Source organism: Ranitomeya imitator, chromosome 8 (genome assembly GCF_032444005.1).
Source record: "Ranitomeya imitator isolate aRanImi1 chromosome 8, aRanImi1.pri, whole genome shotgun sequence".
NCBI classification, from domain to species: domain Eukaryota; kingdom Metazoa; phylum Chordata; class Amphibia; order Anura; family Dendrobatidae; genus Ranitomeya; species Ranitomeya imitator.
Genome location: NC_091289.1, coordinates 123,035,852 through 123,059,217, shown reverse-complemented (window position 1 = coordinate 123,059,217; position 23,366 = coordinate 123,035,852). Strand labels below are relative to the sequence as shown.

The 23,366-nt window shown below is 39.4% G+C and overlaps 1 protein-coding gene across 2 annotated transcripts in view; it reads left to right on the top strand.

Moving 5' to 3' along the window:
- Positions 1-23,366, top strand: part of NR5A2 (nuclear receptor subfamily 5 group A member 2) — a 256,864-nt gene that overhangs the window by 144,198 nt on the left and 89,300 nt on the right. For both annotated transcript variants that reach the window (XM_069737334.1, XM_069737333.1), the window contains exon 4: positions 1,046-1,692. In XM_069737334.1, the coding sequence (XP_069593435.1) occupies positions 1,046-1,692 (647 nt within the window). The remainder of the gene's footprint in view (positions 1-1,045; positions 1,693-23,366) is intronic.

The following is a 23,366-nucleotide window of genomic DNA, read 5'->3' as shown; positions in this document are numbered from 1 at the left end:
TCTGTTCATTTGGGACGTCAATTTTTTTTTCACTTAAAAATAAAAAAAGGACACTTTTATAGGTTTCCAGATGTGGAAAGTATAGTATATAGAAAGGCTGAAAAGAAAAATAAACGTAGCAGACAGGGAAATGTGAGAGCGTACTGCTTTTTCCTCTGGAACTTTTTCCAAAAAAAATAAAAAATCTTCTCTGTGTCTAATTATTGAAGGAATTTCGGAATTGTTTAAAAAAATAATATAAATTAAAAGAATACATTTCTCAATCATACACATATATATGGGTATGCGTGTCATAATAATACATATTCATATATTATCTGACTGTTTTTAAGCTTCTGTCTTCTGTAACTTCTTCTCCTTGTAATGGCACCACAGTGTGTACTTTACTAATAGCCCTATTAAACTTAAATTGCAGCCTATAAATTACTGAGATTCATTAATTGCAGAAGTCTTTATACAAGATGTGTATGTGAGATCTCCATGCATTTTTAATGGGGTTGTAATCACTCCTTTGCATAAGAGCCACTGGCCAAGGTAGACGCAGTCAGTGTCACTTGCTATCCCATTAAACTTGCACCACAATGAAACTTACCGCTGTGACAAACCCCATTAAAATCCCCCCCCTGGCTGCAGCTGAACCACATTTCTTCTTAATTATTCCTAAAACTGAAGACGTTGCTATTCAGAAGCTTTAGTGAAAATAAAATCAAATTTTCTTTTCTGCAAGCTGACATCATTAGGATTCCTGAAATAAGACAAGTGATCAACACAAAGGAGAACGTTATAGAAAATGCATGGATGCATGGATGGGGGGAAACTATTTAGTAACTATGTATCTATAGAGAATATACAAGTGACTCCTTTTACATAGGGAGTCATTATACCATGGGCAAGCAGCATTAATATTTTTTACTTTTTATGAATTGATCCTTTTGTTAGTCATTGCTTCTCTTGTTTTTGTTACCGATAAATTAAATATAATGCAAGTTTTAGGAAATTAGAACTTTCTGTTCAGCTTTGATGTTTGCCTTTCTTTATCCTACAGCAGTGAGAGCCGACCGAATGCGCGGAGGGAGAAATAAATTCGGGCCAATGTACAAACGGGACCGAGCTCTCAAACAACAGAAAAAAGCTTTAATCCGAGCCAATGGACTTAAACTGGAAGCTATGAGTCAGGTCATCCAAGCCATTCCCACAGATTTAACTATTTCTTCGGCTATCCAAAATATCCACTCGGCATCCAAGGGTCTACCTCTAAACCATGCCGCCCTTCCTCCTACAGACTATGACAGAAGCCCCTTTGTGACGTCACCTATCAGCATGGCCATGCCACCTCACGGCAGCCTGCAAGGTTACCAAGCCTATGGCCACTTCCCCAGCCGTGCTATCAAATCGGAGTACCCGGACCCTTATACGAGTTCTCCAGAGTCTATAATGGGATACTCTTATATGGACACTTATCAGTCCAGCTCCCCTTCCAATATCCCACATCTTATAGTCGAACTCTTGAAATGTGAGCCTGACGAGCCTCAAGTCCAAAGCAAGATCATGTCATACTTACAGCAGGAGCAGGCCAACAGGAGCAAACATGATAAACTCAACACATTTGGACTCATGTGCAAAATGGCCGATCAGACATTATTTTCCATTGTTGAGTGGGCGAGGAGTAGCATATTCTTCAGAGAATTAAAGGTAAGACTGGCTGATCTGGCCAGTAATCATCTACTCATCTAATAATTACTATTTGTAAATGGGAATAAAGAGTAAATGAACTATTGGAATTATCACTTAGTAACCAGCTGAGCAGTAACTTTCTATAGAGTTGACTTTGTATCTTTTACTTCAGTTAGCGGTTGAGTTTTCTTTAGTTATGGGGGTGACAGAAAGGGCGTATGCCGACATAAAATACATCAAAGAATTCAATTGAATCACATTCAGTAATTGCTATATTTGTGCATAGTACAGTCTTAAAAACTCGTCGGAGTTATTGAAAATACTCATGGCTGACCCAAAGGGTCAGGATTTTCCACGGTGGTGCTGAAAGGATGTTTAATTATTTAGGCTAACAAGTCATATATAATTAGGGATCTCAAAGTGTCTTAGAATTTTTTTTAAGGTATAAAAGCAGGAAATGTCTCTAACTGGCTTGATGAAAGCAATGTTCAGGTCTGTTCTTTCAATTACTCATCGCATACAGCAGACACAGCGGTGGGCCTATTGTAAAGGCAACTGAATGGTGCAACTTCCCAGCAGTTGTTAAAAAGCAGTAATCACTTTCCAGCTCCTGGTCATGTGCATTAAATGACTAAAGACTGTGAAAGGCACATCAACTTACGGTAGTTCAACTGGTGCTTAACCTGAAGTCCGCAGGATCATACATTGTGCCCCTCGGTCATCCGTACAGTGTCAGCTCCCTGCCGTCTCCCTTTCCCTACTGACCCCTGTACTGTTAATGGTTAATAATGAACATAGAGCTCTTCCAAGTTCCCGTCTAGAGGTAGATCCACACCGGAGAAAGAGCTAGGGGGCTATAATAATGGGAGCGCACAGATGCCGTGTCTGATCTCATTGGGAACATGATAGGAAGGGCATGTATTCATATGAGCCTTTTTGAGAAATTTTTAAATGTGTTTGATCATGTGCTTTATTAGTCATATCTGTCACTTACTATTCTTAATTGCTGTAAGTGAAAACGCCAAATGATAAAATGATACAATGTTACAAATATGATTATTGGAAACTAATATGGAGATATATAAATTTAAAGAAGGCCTCTATCATTATGGCCACGACTTCTGCACTACATATATTATCTTTTATCCTCAGAGTTATTCTAGCCTCGATAACACAATCTAGGGCTCTGTTCACACTCTGTTCACAGCATAGCCTCATTCTTCCCTATTTATCCAGTAAAAAATGGACACCTAACAAAAACCTGATAAACCCATTCTAAATCAAGATCTTTAAGTTGTGTTACAAAAAAGCACAGAAACTTAAATTGTAGTTAAAGAAACATTCTGGCAGAACTGATTCACTAGGTAAGACCGGGGTCAAACTTGCGTGTACAATAGAAACTCGCGCGAGTCTCTCGCATCACTACCCGACACTGCCGCTGGCACTCGGGACCGGAGTGTGCGGCTGCATGTATTTCTATGCACCATGTATTTCTATGCATCATGTATTTCTATGCACCATGTATTTCTATGCATCATGTATTTCTATGCATCATGTATTTCTATGCATCATGTATTTCTATGCATCATGTATTTCTATGCAGCCGCACACTCCGGTCCCGAGTACCGGCGGCAGTGCCCGGTATTGATGCGAGAGACTCACGCAAGTCTCTCACATTGCACACGCAAGTGTGACCCCGGCCTTATGCCCAGAATATGGTAGTGGTGTATAACAGTGACGTGCGCTGCCCCATGAGGCCATCAGTGGACAATGCATCAGGTTTACCTGGAGTATTCCTTTCAGATTAGTTTCATTTACAGTAAGGTCAAGTACATACAGACATATTTTCTATCAAAGTTCTGTCCGTGAAAAAAACAGACAGCACATGGACAGCACTTACACCAATGTTATTCAATGGGGTAGTGCAGATAAGTCAAGTTTTTCATGGACCGAATGTGAAAAAAAAATTGCAGCAAGGTTTCTCCCTAGTGTTGGACGAACTGAGGTCATTCAAGTTTATGGAAGAGCAAAAAAAAAAATAACAGATTCCATACAAAGCCACCTTATAGGGTCTGATTTTTACAGTTACCGTACATTGTTATTCTTTAACGCAGGAAACTATTTAGTCTCGTAAGTTTTTATTAACTGCTGCTGTGTAAAAACGGATCATAGACAGGTGAGAAATGAGAAAAAAGTCATCCAAGTTTTATTTAATGAAAATCAGATGATTTTTTTATATGCTTGTGTGAGCTTTGCCATTTAACTTTGCATATATAGAAAGGTTAGGCTATTGTGTATCAAGCAGGCCTCTGTCTTTTATATATTTGTCTACACATACGGTAGTGGTGTTGTGACTCACAAGCCTCTACGTTTCCTCCACAGAATATCAATAAAGGCACAGTTCACATAACCATTTTACCATTGACTAAACATTTGCTAAAACACAAAGAGTGATCATCACATAATATGATCGGAGGCATTTTTAAAGTAATTTTTTCAAGTAAAAGATACGTTCAAAATCATTGGGTGAGGTACCAGTTCAAAATGTCACTTAAATTTTTACAACATTTTGCCATGATTAAGCCATTATTTGTATTTTTTTTATTACAAAAGTTACAATTAATAAATGAAGCTAAAACTGTCTATGTGCTAAACATGCTCACTTTGGCTTAAAAAAAAATCTGTCAGAAATGGCAAAAAAAATGAAAATTTGATGCAAGTCCATCATAATTTTGGCACATACCAATAAAAAAAAACCTATTGCAAAACCTTGCATTATATCCCAAATAAATGAAGTAAAATCAATAACCCCCGATATCTATCAATGTGTAAAATAAACCCAATCTATCAAATAAAGCGGTCACCGATATGGACCTACATTCAGTTTTAGAATTACAACTATACATTATGAACACTTTGACGTCCAAAAGTTCATTCCTCTGCAGTCCATTCTTGTCGCTTTCAGAGACAGAAAAAGAAAATAGTTAAATTTATAAACCACAGAGAAGAATTTTTTGGGGGTGAAGAATAACTTGTGGACTGATATTCACTTGTTAAATGCTATTGGAACTATTGGGTTATTACTTTATTTATTTTGATGTTTTTCTTATTTTAATTAATATAGAAATAAATTTGGTGTTTTTTTTTAATCGTCCACCATCAGATTGTGACCCAGACAGACGTACATCCCCTATGACCCCTTTTGCGAGACATTCGTGTATGAAATGGGCGTTGTTTATTTGTCAATGGTACTGATGACAAAACAAGTGCGATATTGGTATACTGAGTATTGCTGAATATATTGCATGTTAGTTTATGGTGACAGGTTCACTTTAAGAATGGTAATCTGCTCCTAATTGCTTTATGAAAGTGCAATTGGATTGTAAACGGATTATGAGAAGCACATACTGTACCTTCAAGCCCTGGGAGTAAACCGTTCAACACTATTTAAAACCATTTTTTACTCTAAATACAGCCCAAATAGTGCGCAGATCTGGATTTGCCTCATAAACAGAGGAAATATAATGAATAAAGTGTTCTGCCCTGAGCTTGATTTTATATTTAGCACTTCCAGTAATATGAGCCAAGTAGGAACAAAAGGAGGGATAAATATAGAAGTGGGATAATAGATAGCCGTGAATATTCTTCAGATAGTGTTTCCATATCACAGGGAACGTTCAAAGGGGCAAGGGTTATTTTTAAGGATTTGTCAATTTAACAATGAGGCTTCAGTTTACGTTGCTGACTGCAAACATGACAGCGATGTATCCCTTCCATCGTCTGTGCACACAGGTATTGATATCACATGTAACAGGTCTGGAGGGGTGGACACGTTTTGTGGGTCACCAAAGTCATTCAGTCTTGGGCTTCTGGCCACCAGTTGCTCACCACGCAGTGCCCATTTGTAACACCTTATTTTTACTATTATAATATGTAATTTAACAATGAAAACATCTGATCTGTTATGTGCTTGTAAATTATGGATGACTAGGGATAACTGTTGGGCAGTTACACAGTAAGGCCACATCACATATAGACAATCTTACTACACTATAAGGTCCCATCACACATGGACAATCTTACTACACTATAAGGTCTCATCAACACATGGACAATCTTACCACACTATAAGGTCCCATCACACATGGACAATCTTACCACACTATAAGGTCTCATCAACACATGGACAATCTTACTACACTATAAGGTCCCATCACACATGGACAATCTTACTACACTATAAGGTCCCATCACACATGGACAATCTTACTACACTATAAGGCCCCATCACACATGGACAATCTTACTACACTATAAGGTCCCATCACACATGGACAATCTTACTACACTATAAGGTCCCATCACACATGGACAATCTTACTATACTATAAGGCCCCATCACACATGGACAATCGTACCACACTATAAGGTCTCATCAACACATGGACAATCTTACTACACTATAAGGTCCCATCACACATGGACAATCTTACTACACTATAAGGTCCCATCACACATGGACAATCTTACTACACTATAAGGTCCCATCACACATGGACAATCTTACTACACTATAAGGTCCCATCACACATGGACAATCTTACTATACTATAAGGCCCCATCACACATGGACAATCTTACTACACTATAAGGTCCCATCACACATGGACAATCTTACTACACTATAAGGTCCCATCACACATGGACAATCTTACTATACTATAAGGCCCCATCACACATGGACAATCTTACTACACTATAAGATCCCATCACATATGGACAATCTTACTACACTATAAGGTCCCATCACACATGGACAATCTTACTACACTATAAGGTCCCATCACACATGGACAATCTTACTACACTATAAGGTCCCATCACACATGGACAATCTTACTACACTATAAGGTCCCATCACACATTGACAATCTTACTACACTATAAGGTCCCATCACACATGGACAATCTTACTATACTATAAGGCCCCATCACACATGGACAATCTTACCACTCTATAAGATCCCATCACACATGGACAATCTTAGTACTCTATAAGGACCAATCACACATAGACAATCTTACACACAGATTTTTTTTTACCAAATTTAGGAGAATCTGTAACAAAAAAAATCATGATATACTGTACTCCATTACATGAGACGTCACTGAGTCACAATATCGAGTGTCAACAGGTCCATAGTGTGGACAGTTAGTGAAACCCATGAGTCCTGGCACAGAGCATTGCCCTATACCTTATCTCTAAGACTAGGTTCACAAGTCAAGTATTTGATGTTTATTTTATGTATAGATTTCCCATATAAAATTTGCAGTACTTTATAATATGATGTCAATAAGTTTTGACATAAGAGTAACTGAACTTTCATTATTTTTTTTTAACTATTTTGTCCAGAATGGAAAGTTATGTAACTCTGAAAATCACTATCAGGGGATTTCTCTTCATTCCTGTAAAAAAACATAAATGTAAGTTGCTTCCACACTCCTGCTTATCCCCAGTCTATATAACTGCCTACAGAAGAAGAAGTGAGTGACCCATTCCCCAGGCGTTTTGTGCCCTGAAAACACTCTATACTTTATAATAGAAGTCAATGGAAAAGCTCAAAAGAGGCTTCTTTTTGATTATTTTCTTAGCGTTCTTGCTTGTAAAAGCAGTTAGCAGTTTCTTTATTATAGAATTAAGTTAAAAAAAGTGTGGGAAACATCATAAAAAAGATGCGACACAAATTCTGGAAAGATACTAAAAACAAAGAAACATAAACACATTGTCTACAAAAAAAATGCCAGTGCAACAGGCCATAAAATACCCAGAATCCAACCTGTAACAGGGGTTAAAGCAAACTAGGCTTCATTATACCCCAGGTTTGTTATGACCTAGGCCAATTTATACTCCAGGGTAAAAATTAACCTAGGCCATTTCATACCCCCTCATGCCAGATTATACACCCCTTGATATCAGCAGCGTTGAGTGATTTACACAAGATTTGCTTAATTTTTCAACATCTTATTTGGGGGTTCAGGTTTGTCAGGTAAGTTATGTGAGACAATAACTGACTTAAATCTTAAAGTTCCAAACACATAATCTTTTATTGAACCAGAAAAACTTAAATCAGTAAAAATATTAGATTTCCATAAAGCTATAATGAGGCAAAGAATCCTGCCGCACTTCTCAGTAGTTATACAGAAAAAGCAGCTGTGTGTTCGAGTATGACAGAAAGAGATCTGCAGACTTTTCAACCAATCAGAGACAGGATGAGAAAATCAGTGAAGTGATAAGATCATGTTGCAATTGCTTTTTAAGGTAAAATCACTTATGTTATTGGACACCAGTGTAATCTCAGATGTAATGACTGTTATCCGTTACCAGTCACATTGTATTGTAAGATCAATCTTCATCATGTGACTAACAATACAAATACCTTCCCAACACGGGTAAGTCAGTTTTTAATAAATGGCAACTAAAATCTCTCATTTACAAGGGCTCATAAAGTAGAGGAGTATATTGTAGCCTGGAAGGATATAGTTTGGCTAGGCTATTTTACACCCCCAAGTATAGTTTGGCCTAGGATAGTTTATCCTTAGGGGTATACTCTGGCCTGGACCAAACTATACCCGGGTTTAATTTGGCCTGTTACATTGGCATTTCCTGAAGTGTCTTCCGTTGACAAACTCAGCTGGTTTGCCCAAGATGATATTTGTGCATATCCTTAGTGAGACACAAGTGCTGACCCATCACTGCCAGCATCTGTACTCCAAATGACCATACTGATCTCAATGAGGCTAAAGGCAGACATAGAGACTGGGGATAACGGAGGCTATGTAGCCACTTACATGCAATTTTTGTTTTTACACCGTTCTCCTGATAAAATGAATTGCAAAGTTTCATAGCTCTCCTTCCTGGACAAAACTATTTTAAAAAAGTTTATTTACTATGTATCCTCCAATTGCTTCCTGTTTTTACCAATGCAGTCAGGTTTTAGCAATGAGTTTAGTATTATGGACTGTAGACTGCACTGCAGTTATTTTGCAAAATATTGATGACTGTTAGGGTATGTATCCACGGTCAGGAAGTTCTGCGCTTTGGATGCAGCAGATACCCCGGTCCGCCCAAAGTGCAGCCCTCTGCTGTATGCGCGGTGATTCCGGATGTATTCATTGAACACTTGTGGAATCACCGCATCGTATTCATAGACCGTGTTATTTATCTTGCAGAGACAGAGCGTCTCCGACAGATAAATAGACATGCTGCGGTCGGTAAAGACGCGCCGCATGTCCGGATACGCAGGGTCGCCGGATGCGGCCCTGCACGCATAGTGGAGACGGGATTTCATAAAATCCCCTCCACTATGCTGTATCATCTGGACGCTGCAGATTGGACGCTGCGGCTGTACGCAGCATCCAATCCGCAGCAAATCCTGATGTAATCTGGACAGTGGAAACATACCCTTGGGTTATATTCACACAATGCATTTGTTCTACATTTTTTGCTGCAATTTTACCAAAGTCATGGAGAATTTGCTTCATTTTGGCAGGAAAGCATTGTTAGCACAATTTTGGAAAATTTTGCCAAAAAGTGCAACGTGATTTGCTTTCTATGAACATACCCTCTAACTTCCTTGACACAGAATCTTTTTTAGGAGCATTTTTTTCTGGCTTGTAAAAAGTATTATTATTATTTATTGTTACAGCGCCATTTATTCCATGGCGCTTTACATGTAATGAGGGGTATACATAAGTACCTAGGTATACATAAGTACCATGATTTTCTGTTTTGTTTTGTTGTTTTTTTAAATACACAAACGCATTTTATTCTTACAATGAAACCTACTGTAATTAAGCATAAAAGTAACGCCACGACTGGAACAGACTGCATTTGAAAAAATAAGAAGCCATGGACCCAGAAAATGTAAAAAATTCAACATAAAATGCCATGTTTGTGTTGCATTTCATATTCTTATATTGACTCACATCTAAAATTTAGTTGAAGCATTTTTGCCAGAAGAAACACAGAAAAAATGTAAGAAAACACAGCAAAAAATAATGTGACATTTTTCAAAAACAAAACAAAAAACACTGTGTGAAACCAAACTTAGTGCGCGCACATGGGTTATACACAGAATATTTGCTGCATATTAGACTATTGTACAGTAATACAGTATTACAAAATCGTGATTTTCAGAGATAAGATGAAATATATGGCAAATCATGTCAATAGGACTGAAAACAGATGAATGGATGAGTTCCAAGACTCTCCAGCTCAAAATCCGCTGCAAGTAAGCAAAATATGGAGCACACCAAGGCCAGGTTCTCACGTTGCATATTTGTTGGGGGATTTTGCGTGTGTCTGCAACAGCGTTTCTGCAACTAAAATCCACATGTATTTTCTGCACATCTAAATGCTCTTTAGGTGAATTTTGCTGTGGAATCACATCAAATATACCAGGCCAGAGGTTTAGCCTGCAGTTTTAAGTGATCCCATTATATAAATGGTTAAAATCCAAACCAAAAAGGTGCATTTCCACAACAGAAATTGACATGCTGCAGATTACAAAAATGCAGCAAAAGCCAATTTTCATTCGGATTCTGCAACAAAAAGAACACAGATGGCGATGAGATGGAGTTAAAACTCACCTATTTTGCTGGAACTATAGAAAATCCACAAGTAAAATTTGCACCAAATACGCAAACTAAACCACAGAAAAAACAAAACTCTGATCAGAGTTTGATCAAAGTGTGATCCGATTTTCTCGGATGTGGAGAATTAAAAAAAATTCTTCAAATTCACCATTCTGCTAGTCCGTGTCATCTGTGTGTAGATTTTTTTCCATGGACCCACTGACTTGAATGGAGGAGTGCGATTAGATAATCGGCTGCAATTCAGGTATGTTGCAATTTTTTTCCTCGGACTGACTCAGTCTGAGGAAAAAGTTGGATATATTCACTACCTCAGACAATAACATGGGGACGAGTGTTACCCGTCAAAATGTCCTATTTTTATGGTAGTGTGTACGAGCCTTTCGACCTGCAGACACTGAGCTACTTTATCACACATGTCCTGATAGAGCAGTGGGTTTTACCTCATGTTCAGTATTTGGCCAATATTTTACCTCAGTATGTGTAAGCCAAAGTCAGAAGAGGAACAATCAGAGTAAAAGTATAATAGAAACACGTCACCACTACTGTATTTATCAAGAAAAATGAACATTTTTAGTCCGCTCACCATCCTCGTCTCACTCCAGGAGTCCGTCCTGAAGGTGCAGTGGATTCTTCATCGCCGGGTCATATACATTTTTCTGGATTTTGTTACTGTATTTATCACCCACTCCTGGTTTTGGCTTACAAATACTGAGGTAAAATACTGACCAAATACTGAATGTGTGAATGTGACTTTAATTAGACATACTATTATTTTTATACATAATTAGTAGATTTACAAAAAAAAAATTATTCACTCATTTTGTTAATTGTCTTACATAAAGTAGTTGGCAGTATGGTGTATTAGAATCCAGGCTTAGAAACCAGAGCTGAAGTGTTTTCACATAGATGACATTGATTTTATGCATTAATAATTCATTAAACAATGGAAGCAATCTTAACAATTGTTGAAGCAAAAGCTTTGAACATGTGGTGCTTCCATTTTCCTGTGACATCTATTATTACATTGTAACACTGCTTGCCAGCACATAACACATTGTGTGCTGTATCCTGGTCCCATTTCTCAATGTAATAGTCTTAGGCCACGGTCACATGTTCAGTATTTGGTGAGTTTTTTACCTCAGCATTTGTAAGCCAACACCTCGAGTGGGTGATAAACACAGAAGTGGTGATTTGTTCCTATTATACTTTTCCTCGGATTGTTCCACTCCTGCTTTTGGCTTACAAATACTGAGGTAAAAAACTCACCAAATACTGCTAGTGTGCACGTGGCTTTAATGTCTGCAGTAGTGTCACTACAGGGTAACGCTGGACATTCTCACAAACGTGTCACGTAGACTGTATACCTGCTTATCATCCTCGCTCTTCCTGTGTATCAGCCTTTGTTATTGTCTTTTTTCTTTCTGCGCTGATGTACAGAAAGCTTTTCAGGAGCTTAAACTAGGGGACTGGAATGTACGACACATACTCACACATGCCATATTCACATTGGTCAGCCCATTGTGACTGTACATTAGCTTAAGTTGAATGATCCTGGGTTATATTTGTGTAAGGACTTGTTATACTTTTTATACATTGCATTTTTCCATGGCTTAAGTTGGGTCTGTTCATGCAATTTTTATTTTATTTATTGTATCTAGTGATAAGCGAATATACTCGTTGCTCGGGTTTTCCCGAGCACGCTCTGGTGATCTCCGAGTATTTGTTAGTGTTCGAAGATATAGTTGTCATCGCCTCAGCTGAATGATTTACAGCTATTAGCCAGCCTGATTACATGTGGGGATTCCCTAGCAACCAGGAAACCCCCACATGTACTCAGCCTGGCGAATAGCTGTAAATCATTCAGCTGCGGCGATGAAAACTAGATCCTCGAATAGTAGCAAATACTCGGAGATCACCCGAGAGTGCTCGGGAAAACCCGAGCAACAAGTATACTCGCTCATCACTAATTGTATCCCAAAACTGGTTGTGAATGGAAATAGCAACAGTCAAAGTTTTAGTTCATTTTGGTGATGACCTGATCACTGTGGGCATTATAAGTCTAGGGTTAAACCACTGTACAATTAGAGTTAGATCAGAGTGGGATCTGATTTTTCTCAAGAAAAATAGTTTCTCCCACTTTTCCATTATGTCTGTCCATGACAATTTGACCGCACTCGGATATAATCCGATTTTTTTCACAGACCCATAGACAAGAATGTGCGAGTACGTTCCGACTCTTGGAGGCAAATCACACTGACCAAAAATATGGCCATGTACATGAGCCCTAACCGTTGATAAGGATCATCCCATCATGTAACAGCCTACACAGTTCACATGTCTATTTTCTACATTTGCTGAGATATTGTGTCCACACCTGCTCGTACTAAGGCTTTTATTCTTTTCTTTTCTTGGTTAATGATGACTATTCATTTGGATAAGATTCTTTAAATAGCAAAATGTCACAAATAAGGGGCAAAAACTATAAAAACGCAATATTCTAATGTCAGCTAAGGCTATGCTTACTAGGCTATGCTTACTATTATGCTATGTGTTATTTTTGGTATTAACAGCAAGTAAAGTATAATCTACAGTATTATTATAGCTGTCAGAAAATCCACAATCAAAGCAGAAACCATATATACACCCTGTTATAAATCAGGATGATTGTCGGGATTCTTTATGATCTGTTAGAAAATGGATCACTCACTTCTGTCATGACTTCATTAAGACCTAATGGCAATGTCTACAGGCTCCAGTACTAAGAATCCTGCAGTTTGGCTTGAAAGTGAATTTAGTATTGATATTTTCAGGTTATTGAAGCCATTTCCCCTTATAAAAAATGGAATCCTATACAGTTGTCTTAGTTTTTTTTTTTTACTAATTATACCATATTCTGTTGAATGGAGACTGGTGTGAACAAAGCTTTTGGTTATTTTCTTAACCTTTTCTTCTCATTTTTTACTTCTTTCCGTGAAGTTAAAAAAGAAAATGTAAATATGAAGACTGCGGTGAACGTGTGCAGAATTTGTAGACACTGGGGCAGCTTCCTCCGTAACCTCACGCTGTGCTTCTTACTGTCTCCAGTCGTGCTCCTGAACTTTACATGCACAGGGATCACTTCCAGTTGTCCTTCGAAGTTTTTAGAGCTGTTTACTTTAATGAAGTGCTCCTTTATGTCACATGGCCAACAAAAACATACCTTTTTATAATCTGTCAGTTGCAGCCAGTGACAAATGACTTTTGCCCTTCATTTTACAATGCCTTAAGGTAGAACAGTGGATTATTCTCAGATACTTAATGCAGAATTGTATTGATCTTTTATGTTTTTTAGATTAATTTTAATAATTCTATACATCTTAAAGACAGTATATCCCAAGATACCTACAGCAAAGGTGTTATTTCAGACAAAATCAATAAGGATCTCTTCATATCCCTTTGCGCCATGCTGTTAATGTGTGTTTTATATTTTGATATGCTTCACAGATTTTGTTTTGTTTTGTTTTTTTTGTCTGCTGTTGCAGATGGATCTAAATATTCACTGTGGAAAATATGACAAAATATATATAGTCAATTTCTTTCCATTTAACCATTTATTTTGTAAAATAAAACATCCCATCCGTATGCATCGATATACAGAGCAGCAGATTGAGATGGATGCTTAATTAATCAGTATTAAGACATAAAGCTACATGAATGCTACAAGGATGCACGGGAATTCAGACATGAGAACCTTTTTGTATACTAAAGTAATTGCAAATATGAATGTACAGAAACAGACTTGTTTTTACTATATAAACCACCACAATAGTCCACCAACTCGATTAATTATGGCACTTCCAACACTATTTCTACCAATTGCGAACTTATATCAAAACTGCCGCATGAAGAGATCAACATTCATGTATTAAAACAAAGGTTTACTTTATTGACACACAATATTTTAAAATATCCACTGGCAGATAAGACATAAATAAGCAAAAAGTGTCCAAAGGAATGGAAAGAGTGGAGCTCAACTCAATGTATTTATATATCAATTGCTATTAATTACCATATATCACTATAACAGCCTAATAAGGGATGATATACCGTGAACTTGCTATTTATAGTCCTAATGGTGATAAATCACCTATCAGAAATTAACCATGCATATCAATCCACTTGTCCAAGAACCTATGAATGCGTGAACTGCCTATATAACAAGAGTATTCCCAGACTATAATAGTCCTGTACTAACACCGCTACTAAAATATAGCTATATCACATATGGCACTTACTCGCAGACCAACGTGTTCCCGGGAGACTGTGACCAAGAGCTATGAGCCCACCGAACCCTCCAGGTGCGCCCCGACGCGCGTTTCGCCCGTAAGCTTCTTCAAAGGTTTTCAAAGTAGCCACCTTTTGCTTTGATGACTGCTTTGCACACTCTTGGCATTTTCTTGATGAGCTTCAAGAGGTAGTCACCGGAAATGGTTTTCCAACAATCTAGATGGAGTTCCCAGAGATACTTAGCACTTGTTGGCCCTTTTGCCTTCACTCTGCGGTCCAGCTCACCCCAAACCATCTCGATTGGATTCAGATCTGGTGACTGTGGAGGCCAGGTCATCTGGCGTAGCACCCAATCACTCTCCTTCTTGGTCAAATAGCCCTTACACAGCCTGGAGGTGTGTTTGGGGTCATTGTCCTGTTGAAAAATAAATGATGGTCCAACTAAACGCAAACCAGATGGAATAGCATGCCGCTGCAAGATTCTGTGGTAGCCATGCTGGTTCAGTATGCCTTCCATTTTGAATAAATCCCCAACAGTGTCACCAGCAAAGCACCCCCACTCCATCACACCTCCTCCTCCATGCTTCACGGTGGGAACCAGGCATATAGAGTCCATCCGTTCACCTTTTCTGCGTCGCACAAAGACACGGTGGTTGGAACCAAAGATCTCAAATTTGGACTTATCCGACCAAAGCACAGATTTCCACTGGTCTAATGTCCATTCCTTGTGGAAACAATTCTCCTTGTCCTTGTCCAAACAAGTCTCTTCTGCTTGTTGCCTGTCCTTAGCAGTGGTTTCCTAGCAGCTATTTTACCACGAAGGCCTGCTGCGCAAAGTCTCCTCTTAACAGTTGTTGTAGTGATGTGTTTGCTGCTAGAACTCTGTGTGGCATTTACCTGGTCTCTAATCTGAGCTGCTGTAAACCTGCGATTTCTGAGGCTGGTGACTCAGATAAACTTATCCTCAGAAGCAGAGGTGACTCTTGGTCTTCCTTTCCTGGCGCGGTCCTCATGTGAGCCAGTTTCTTTGTAGTGCTTGATGGTTTTTGCAACTGCACTTGAGGACACTTTCAAAGTTTTCCCATTTTTTTCGGACTGACTGACCTTCATTTCTTTAAAGTAATGATGGCCACTCGTTTTTCTTTACTTAGCTGCTTTTTTCTTCCCATAACCCAAATTTTAACAGTCTATTCAGTAGGACTATCAGCTGTGTATCCACCAGTCTTCTGCTCAAAACAACTGATGGTCCCAACCCCTTTTATAAGGCAAGAAATCCCACTTATTAAACCTGACAGGGCACACCTGTGAAGTGAAAACCATTCCCGGTGACTACCTCTTGAAGCGCATCAAGAGAATGCCAAGAGTGTGCAAAGCAGTCATCAAAGCAAAAGGTGGCTACTTTGAAGAACCTAGAATATAAGACATATTTTCAGTTGTTTCACACTTTTTTTATTAAGTATATAATTCCACATGTGTTAATTCATAGTTTTGATGCCTTCAGTGTGAATGTACAATTTTCATAGTCATGAAAATACAGAAAAATCTTTAAATGAGAAGGTGTGTCCAAACTTTTGGTCTGTACTGTGCATTAAACTAGATTACATACAGCACATTTCTGTAATATCACACTGTTCATGGTAGTGTATCTAAAAAATATTACAGTATGAACTCCAGAAATGTATAGTATACATCAAATGTGAACATAGACTCTGTCCATGCTGTCTTAAGGCTGCAGTCACACTATCAGTATTTGGTCAGTATTTTACATCAGTATTTGTAAGCCAAAACCAGGAGTGGAACAAATAGAGGAAAAGTATAGTAGAAACATATGCACCACTTCTGCATTTATCACCCACTCCTGGTTTTGGCTTATAAATACTGATGTAAAATACTGACCAAATACTGCTAGTGTGACGGCAGCCTTACAAAGCTAGGACCCCATTACAGCAGTTTTTCACTGACTATGGTATATATTGATAAAACTGTACAAGTGCCCCATTACAGCTCTGTATCTATATGGATAACTCGCTTGTTTTAACCAAATCCTCATTAAATGTAGTTTTCGTGTTATTACTGTAAATGATTATACCAGGAGTATGTTAACATAGTCAATATTGAAAGTAGGATTTCCATTTATGCAGGAATACTGCTAGGATCAGCAACTATTGTCTTGTTTCAGCTGTACTAAGTACATCCTTATATTGACTTAATTTCACTCGCAGTGACATGTTTAAGTGGCCGGCCCCCCTAAGACTAAAGTGTATTAATGGGAGTGAAATGTCTAATGGCTCTGTCTTCCTTAACCAGAATGCTTGCTGAGAACAACCATTATGTGACATCATGTCCTGTTAATATAATGTGTTTGCCATATACTTTGTCTCAGTTTGTTGGAACACATAGACAGAAGCAGACAGATGGTAGCTAGATAGAGAGATAGAGAGAGAGATAGAAAGATAGATATGAGAGACAGACAGAGGGATAGATAGATAGATAGATAGATAGATAGATAGATAGATAGATAGATATGGGATAGATAGATAGATAGATAGATAGATAGATAGATAGATATGAGATAGATAGATAGATAGATAGATAGATATGAGATAGATAAAGATACTGTATATGAGAGAAAGGATAGATATGAGAGATTAGATAGATAGATGTCAGTGTGTTTTCTAGTCAGTGCTTGTGTGCTTATTTTTCTGTACTTGCATTTATTTTTGAAATAAATAAAAAATGGTGTGGAGTCCCCCTATAATTTTCATAACCAGCAGAGGGAAAACCCACAGCTGGGGGCTGATGTTAATATTCTGGGAAGGGGCCAATAGCCATAAAGGTTCCCAGGCTATTACTAGCTCACAGCTGTTTACTTAGCCTTTACTGGCTATCATACCCAAAAAATGACATGGGATCACCCCTATTATTACTAACCAGCAAAAAGTAAACTAGATAGATAGATAGATAGATAGATAGATAGATAGATAGATAGATAGATAGATAGAAAAAAGTAGGTGCAGCACCAGCAATAGAAAAAAAGTCCTCACAGGCACAACCAGTAATGGTAAATGAGAACATCGTCCAATCCAGGTGTAGAAATTTCAACTTTATTCTTCCATATGCTTTACATAGAATAGACTGCTACTGTTTTTGCAAGTGGGTTCCTTGGATCGACAGCAGACGTCCATACTTACTGAGTGCTGTCAGCCGTTTCTATTATGTCTCACAGGCACAACCAGTCCTCTAATATATACAAAAAATTGAGGCAGCTCTCTAACATAGAAAGATAGAAATATATTTAATAATCCATTGTGGCAATGGCGACGTTTTGGTCCAAATGAGGACCTTTCTCCTGCACTATGAGTTATTACATATTTTTCTGCATTGGAGTGCTGCCTCTAGTTTTTGAATAGATACAGTAAATAGATGAATTTAGATAGAACATTGGGACGATTTTCCTTGCTGGAATATAAAAAGACTATAATAAATGTTGGCAAATGCTGAAAAGGTGGTTACTTTAAAAGGAACAGTTTATTCTGACGATTATGTCACATGCTATTAATACAGATCTTGGCACTAGGTACAAGTCGTCTTTCAACCCTTGTAATTCAACAAAAACTTTGCAGCATTCATATCACTCTTCAAATCTTATCAGACCTCAAGATCAAAATAAACCTACCAATGCCTGTAATACACCAGTTGTCTAAAACATGCTTGAAGATGTCACATCTGTACGAAACATGCCTGACTACTTTTTTTTATCTTTTGGTGGGGTTAGAGATACATTGAGGTCTCATAGTTGCCAAATAACTCCCTACTTTTTCTACTCCTATTGAAATCTCGGCACTCAGAACATATGAAAGCTTATTGATTTCATGTATGTCATGCATTTTTCATTTCATTACAATTTAATGTAAAATGAGAGAATCGGCCCACTTAGATTAGGGACAGTAATTATTAACTCCTGCTTTTCTGCAATTAAATCTACACTGATGTAGTAGCACTGCTTGAGTCTATTCACATGTACTCGCCCAATCTTATTCTTGTCCTCTGTTCCTCATATCTTCTCACGTCTGTACCCCCTTTCAGTGGTCCCACTCATAACCCCTTATTCTACTCCTGTTTTTTTTTAACAATTAGTCAAAATGTGTTTATTAATTAATAATAATTGCATGGGTACTGTATATCATGTGCTTGTAGTCTCTTTCTTAAATAACATTGCGTACTTATACCCCTGATAATCACCAGCACTTAACACAGGAGACCTTTGTACTGTTTTAAAAACGTTCTTTTATCCTTGTGGAAGCCACGGTGTGAAGCCGTTTCCACGCCGGCTGCCGGTGCTGGAGCTGTCTTCTGCTATTAGAGGTTATCCTTCTGCATAGTCACAGCTCTGGAAGCTTAAAGCTGTCACAGGTTTCCCTGCTTCATTGCCTTTGAATTATCTCTGAGCCCTCCCCATGTTCTACATCCTCACTAGATGAACGGCAAGTAAGAGGACAAGGGCAGGGTCGTCCTCTGAAGGACTAGGGGATACCAGGTGAAGTGTTAATGGACCTGGAGCGTATCCACTCTCGTGATATATGGGGCCACATCTTAAAGCCGGCATTGCTTTTCAAAGATATATTATTTCATTTGAGCAGAGCCGTCCGAAAGTGGCTTGCGCTGCTGTCCTGATAGATGAGCCTGTGTCCGCAATCTGTTATGGAGTGTGAGTTTTTCTCTACTGCCCCTTCCTGCAACTCATAAAAATTGTGCTGAGTTCTCTAAGTTTTCACCGCCTTCCCTTTAACCCCTTGGGTCACAGGTGCGGAGAACAATATGTTTATATATTATCACAGCCTGATAATGTACAAGGCAGACTAAAAGCTCTCGCTGATGACCCTTTTATTGTATTGGAACTAGTGGTAGGCTGTGAACATGGAGGGAAGAGGGTTCTTTGCCTCTGATATCAGTTTATGTCAGATTTCTAAAATGCATGAGCACATTCTGATCCATTAATGTTCTATTCATACTAGCATTTGATACCATTGCCTTATAATCAGTGGACATAGATATTTGGGAGCAGTAATACTTCTGCTTGATTCGATTACTTTTAACGCCCTTAATTTATTATGTATTTTTCATGGAGCCAAGAAGTTCCTCAGCACTCTTTATGGAGTCTATACTGGCCAGTCCCAGCACCGAGTGGGCACACAATCTTAGGCACACAGATAATTACGCTATTCAGTGAGGAGTCATGAAGGCACATGGAGAAAAGTTTCACCTGTAAATGGAGTTGGTGGGAATCGATTCACATGACCTGGAGCATCAGCCACGTCGGTAATCTGTGGCTGATGGATGGGAGTCCTAAGAAATCTCCTTTTACCAAGTCGGCCTGGCACAACATTAGAGTTGTGGTATGACGCACTTGTGACGTCGCACTGGGCCGGCTAACCAAAAGAAAAAAAGTGGTCCAAAGCACTGTGTCCTGCTAATTGATTTGCACTAGCTCTAGTCATAAGTGTTTTAACCTATAGTGACTTTTTACTGTTGACTTTTACAGACCTATGGTGCCGGTGCCGTTCCCACTGTGTTGGCACTCACTCTCCCAGGGCTCGCGTCATATTGTTATGTCTTGTGAGTGCTGTGCCCAGGCTGCCCTGGCTTCACTCTCCCCATCCTTGGACTAACCAGTTATTAAGAGGAAGTGAGAGCTGCGGCTGGCCACTCACTTCTTCTTGATGTTTGATTTGTCTGAAGGTGGACAGAGTGAGGCCAGCGATGACTTGACACAGGGCTCACCATACATAGCAATTTGACGCGAGTCCCAGGAGAGTGAGTGCCGACACAGTGGGAACGGCGCTGGTACCATAGATGTGTAAGTGTTGCTATTTTACTGGTGCAAATGTGCTGATTGAGATGGGGCTGTCCAAGTAATGGACAACCCCTTTAAAGGAGTCTTTTACAATTTAGAAAAATCTAGGCAAGAGCAGATAAAAGGTTAATTAAAAAAATAATCTACTCTCATCTCTTCAATTTCTCATCACTCCCGCACCTTTACTCCGTTGATTCTTGAAGGTCTATGCTTACTTTCATTAGTGATCGCTTGCCATACACTCATGTGACTGCAGGAGCCAATCACAGGCCTCAGCGGTCATGTGCTGTACATGGCATCATGAGGTCAGTAATTGGCTGCAGCGGTAATGGGTAGCATGTGCAGCAGGTGATCATTGCAGGGAGTAAGCAGATAGAGCTGTTAGGATAGGTTTTTTTTTTTCATTTAACCATTTCTTACTTTTGATTACAATTTCCTAAATCCTGGAAAACGCTTAATTTCTTACATTGGACTTAGCATGTACAGTGCTAAAGTCTGTTAACACAAAATTCATCAGAAAATCGAAGTGAGTGTTGTAAGATATTAAATGTGGCAGCGACAGCTACATCAATATGTGTAATACTGCGGCACGTGAGATCTTTGTGTGTGTGAACGGTCATTTACGGCTCCTCTGGAAGCAGCTCGATACAGAGAGGTGTGGGGTTTGCTTTGGTATTTGACAGTCTGTGTGATGCAGAGTTGAGTTACTAGTGTTTCATGACTGGGATTCTTTCCTAGATGTGTTTGACGTTACTGGTGTAATGTCCTGTGGTCACACAATATGGGCATCAACATTAGAGGTATCACATTAAAGCTGCTGCCCACAAATATAGGTGGAATTTGGCCAACGTCGTGCACATCTCAGTTTCTTCTTGCAAGTTACAATAGTTATCTATCACTGAATATATTATTATCTTATGGATCCTGATGCACAAATTCACATCTTCCATTATTTCTGCTGTTTACTTCTATGTTAAACGGAAGCGGAATTCTCACATTTATGTCAAGCTTGGATTTTTGGGGGGCAGTGTTGGAAAGTGTCTGGCTTTCAGGCAACACTGAGCTTATGAAGTTCTCCAAGAGCACACAAACGTGGTTGGTTAGACAATAGACTATTCTGAATCACCCAAACTAATGGGGTCATATATCAACATAGTGCAGCTGTCACCTCATGGAGAATCGACTATGACAGATGAAATCAGGCTCATGTCCTATGTCTTTGTTGTATAACATGAGAGATAAGTGGCCATGTTCTAAGTATCACACGGGAGCAAATATTTGCTAAGCATTAATGAATGAATGATGTAAAGTAGCGGCTCATAACTTTCTTGTAATCCAAGTAACAAATTGTCTCATTAACCTTAACTACTTTATAAGGAGCTGTAATAAAACAACAATTGCATTTTGATGATAATTGCTGTGAGTGTCTTCTGGAGTTTGTAGCATGTCTAGAGTTCTATGAAAGGTTCTCCATCACACAGGAACGTCACAACAAGAGGTACTCAGTGTCAGGGTTTGAGTCACATGTGTCTACAAACAGTTAAAGGGAACTTGTCATGTAAAGTAACACTATAAGCTAAAGGTACCTTCACACATAACGATATTGTTAACGATATCGTTGCTTTTTGTGACGTAGCAACGATATCGTTAAGGAAATCGCTATGTGTGACAGCGACCAACGATCAGGCCCCTGCTGGGAGATCGTTGGTCGCTGAAGAAAGTCCAGAACTTTATTTCGTCGCTGGACTCCCTGCTGACATCGCTGGATCGGCGTGTGTGACACCGATCCAGCGATGTCTTCACTGGTAACCAGGGTAAACATCGGGTAACTAAGCGCAGGGACGCGCTTAGTAACCCGATGTTTACCCTGGTTACCATCCTAAAAGTAAAAAAAACAAACAGTACATACTTACCTACCGCTGTCTGTCCCCGGCGCTGTGCTCTGCACTCCTCCTGTACTGGCTGTGAGCGTCGGTCAGCCGGAAAGCAGAGCGGTGATGTCCCCGCTCTGCTTTCCGGCCGCTGTGCTCACACAGACAGTACAGGAGGAGTGCAGAGCACAGCGCTGGAGGACAGACAGCGGTAGGTAAGTATGTACTGTTTGTTTTTTTTACTTTTAGGATGGTAACCAGGGTAAACATCAGGTTACTAAGCGCGGCCCTGCGCTTAGTTACCCGATGTTTACCCTGGTTACCGGCACCGTTGGTCGCTGGAGAGCGGTCTGTGTGACAGCTCTCCAGCGACCAAACAGCGACGCTGCAGCGATCCGGATCGTTGTCGGTATCGCTGCAGCGTCGCTTAATGTGAAGGGGCCTTAAGTCTCTTTCCTGCTTAGAGTTAAAGGGGTTATCTAGGACTCTCATTTCTTTTTACTACAGGCTTATGAATTAGCAGGCAGGCAGTTACTAACAGCCTACCTGTTGTGCCCGGCACCGTTCTTCACTAGCACAGATTGTCACAGACCACTCCTCCGGCAATTCAACAGTTGTCGCTGATGTCGCATGGACAGAGCTGCGGCCTCTCCTCCTCTCTGTTGAAGAGGTATCACTGCCGACATCATGCTGCCTGACAGCCGGCTCCCCACTGCCTATCTGCGGAGGAGCCAGCTGGCAACAGAACAAACCGGAAGAAGAGCTGCTCTGTTGCCATTGAACAGCTGTATTGGCAGCAGGAGCGGTCAGGGATCGCTCTGAGCCGGCACCGTGTAGAGCAGGAAGGTAGTTGCCTGTATTAGCAATTACCTGCATGTTAGGTTTTAGGACCATAGTAAAAAAAATATATACTGTAATAGTCATCGATAACCCCCTTAAGTGGTAAAACAAGACAGACACAGTGGGCAAATTTATCAACATGTATCAGTTGTAAAGAAAAAAAATTGCGTCAGGAGTAGTGATGAGCGAATATACTCGTTACTCGA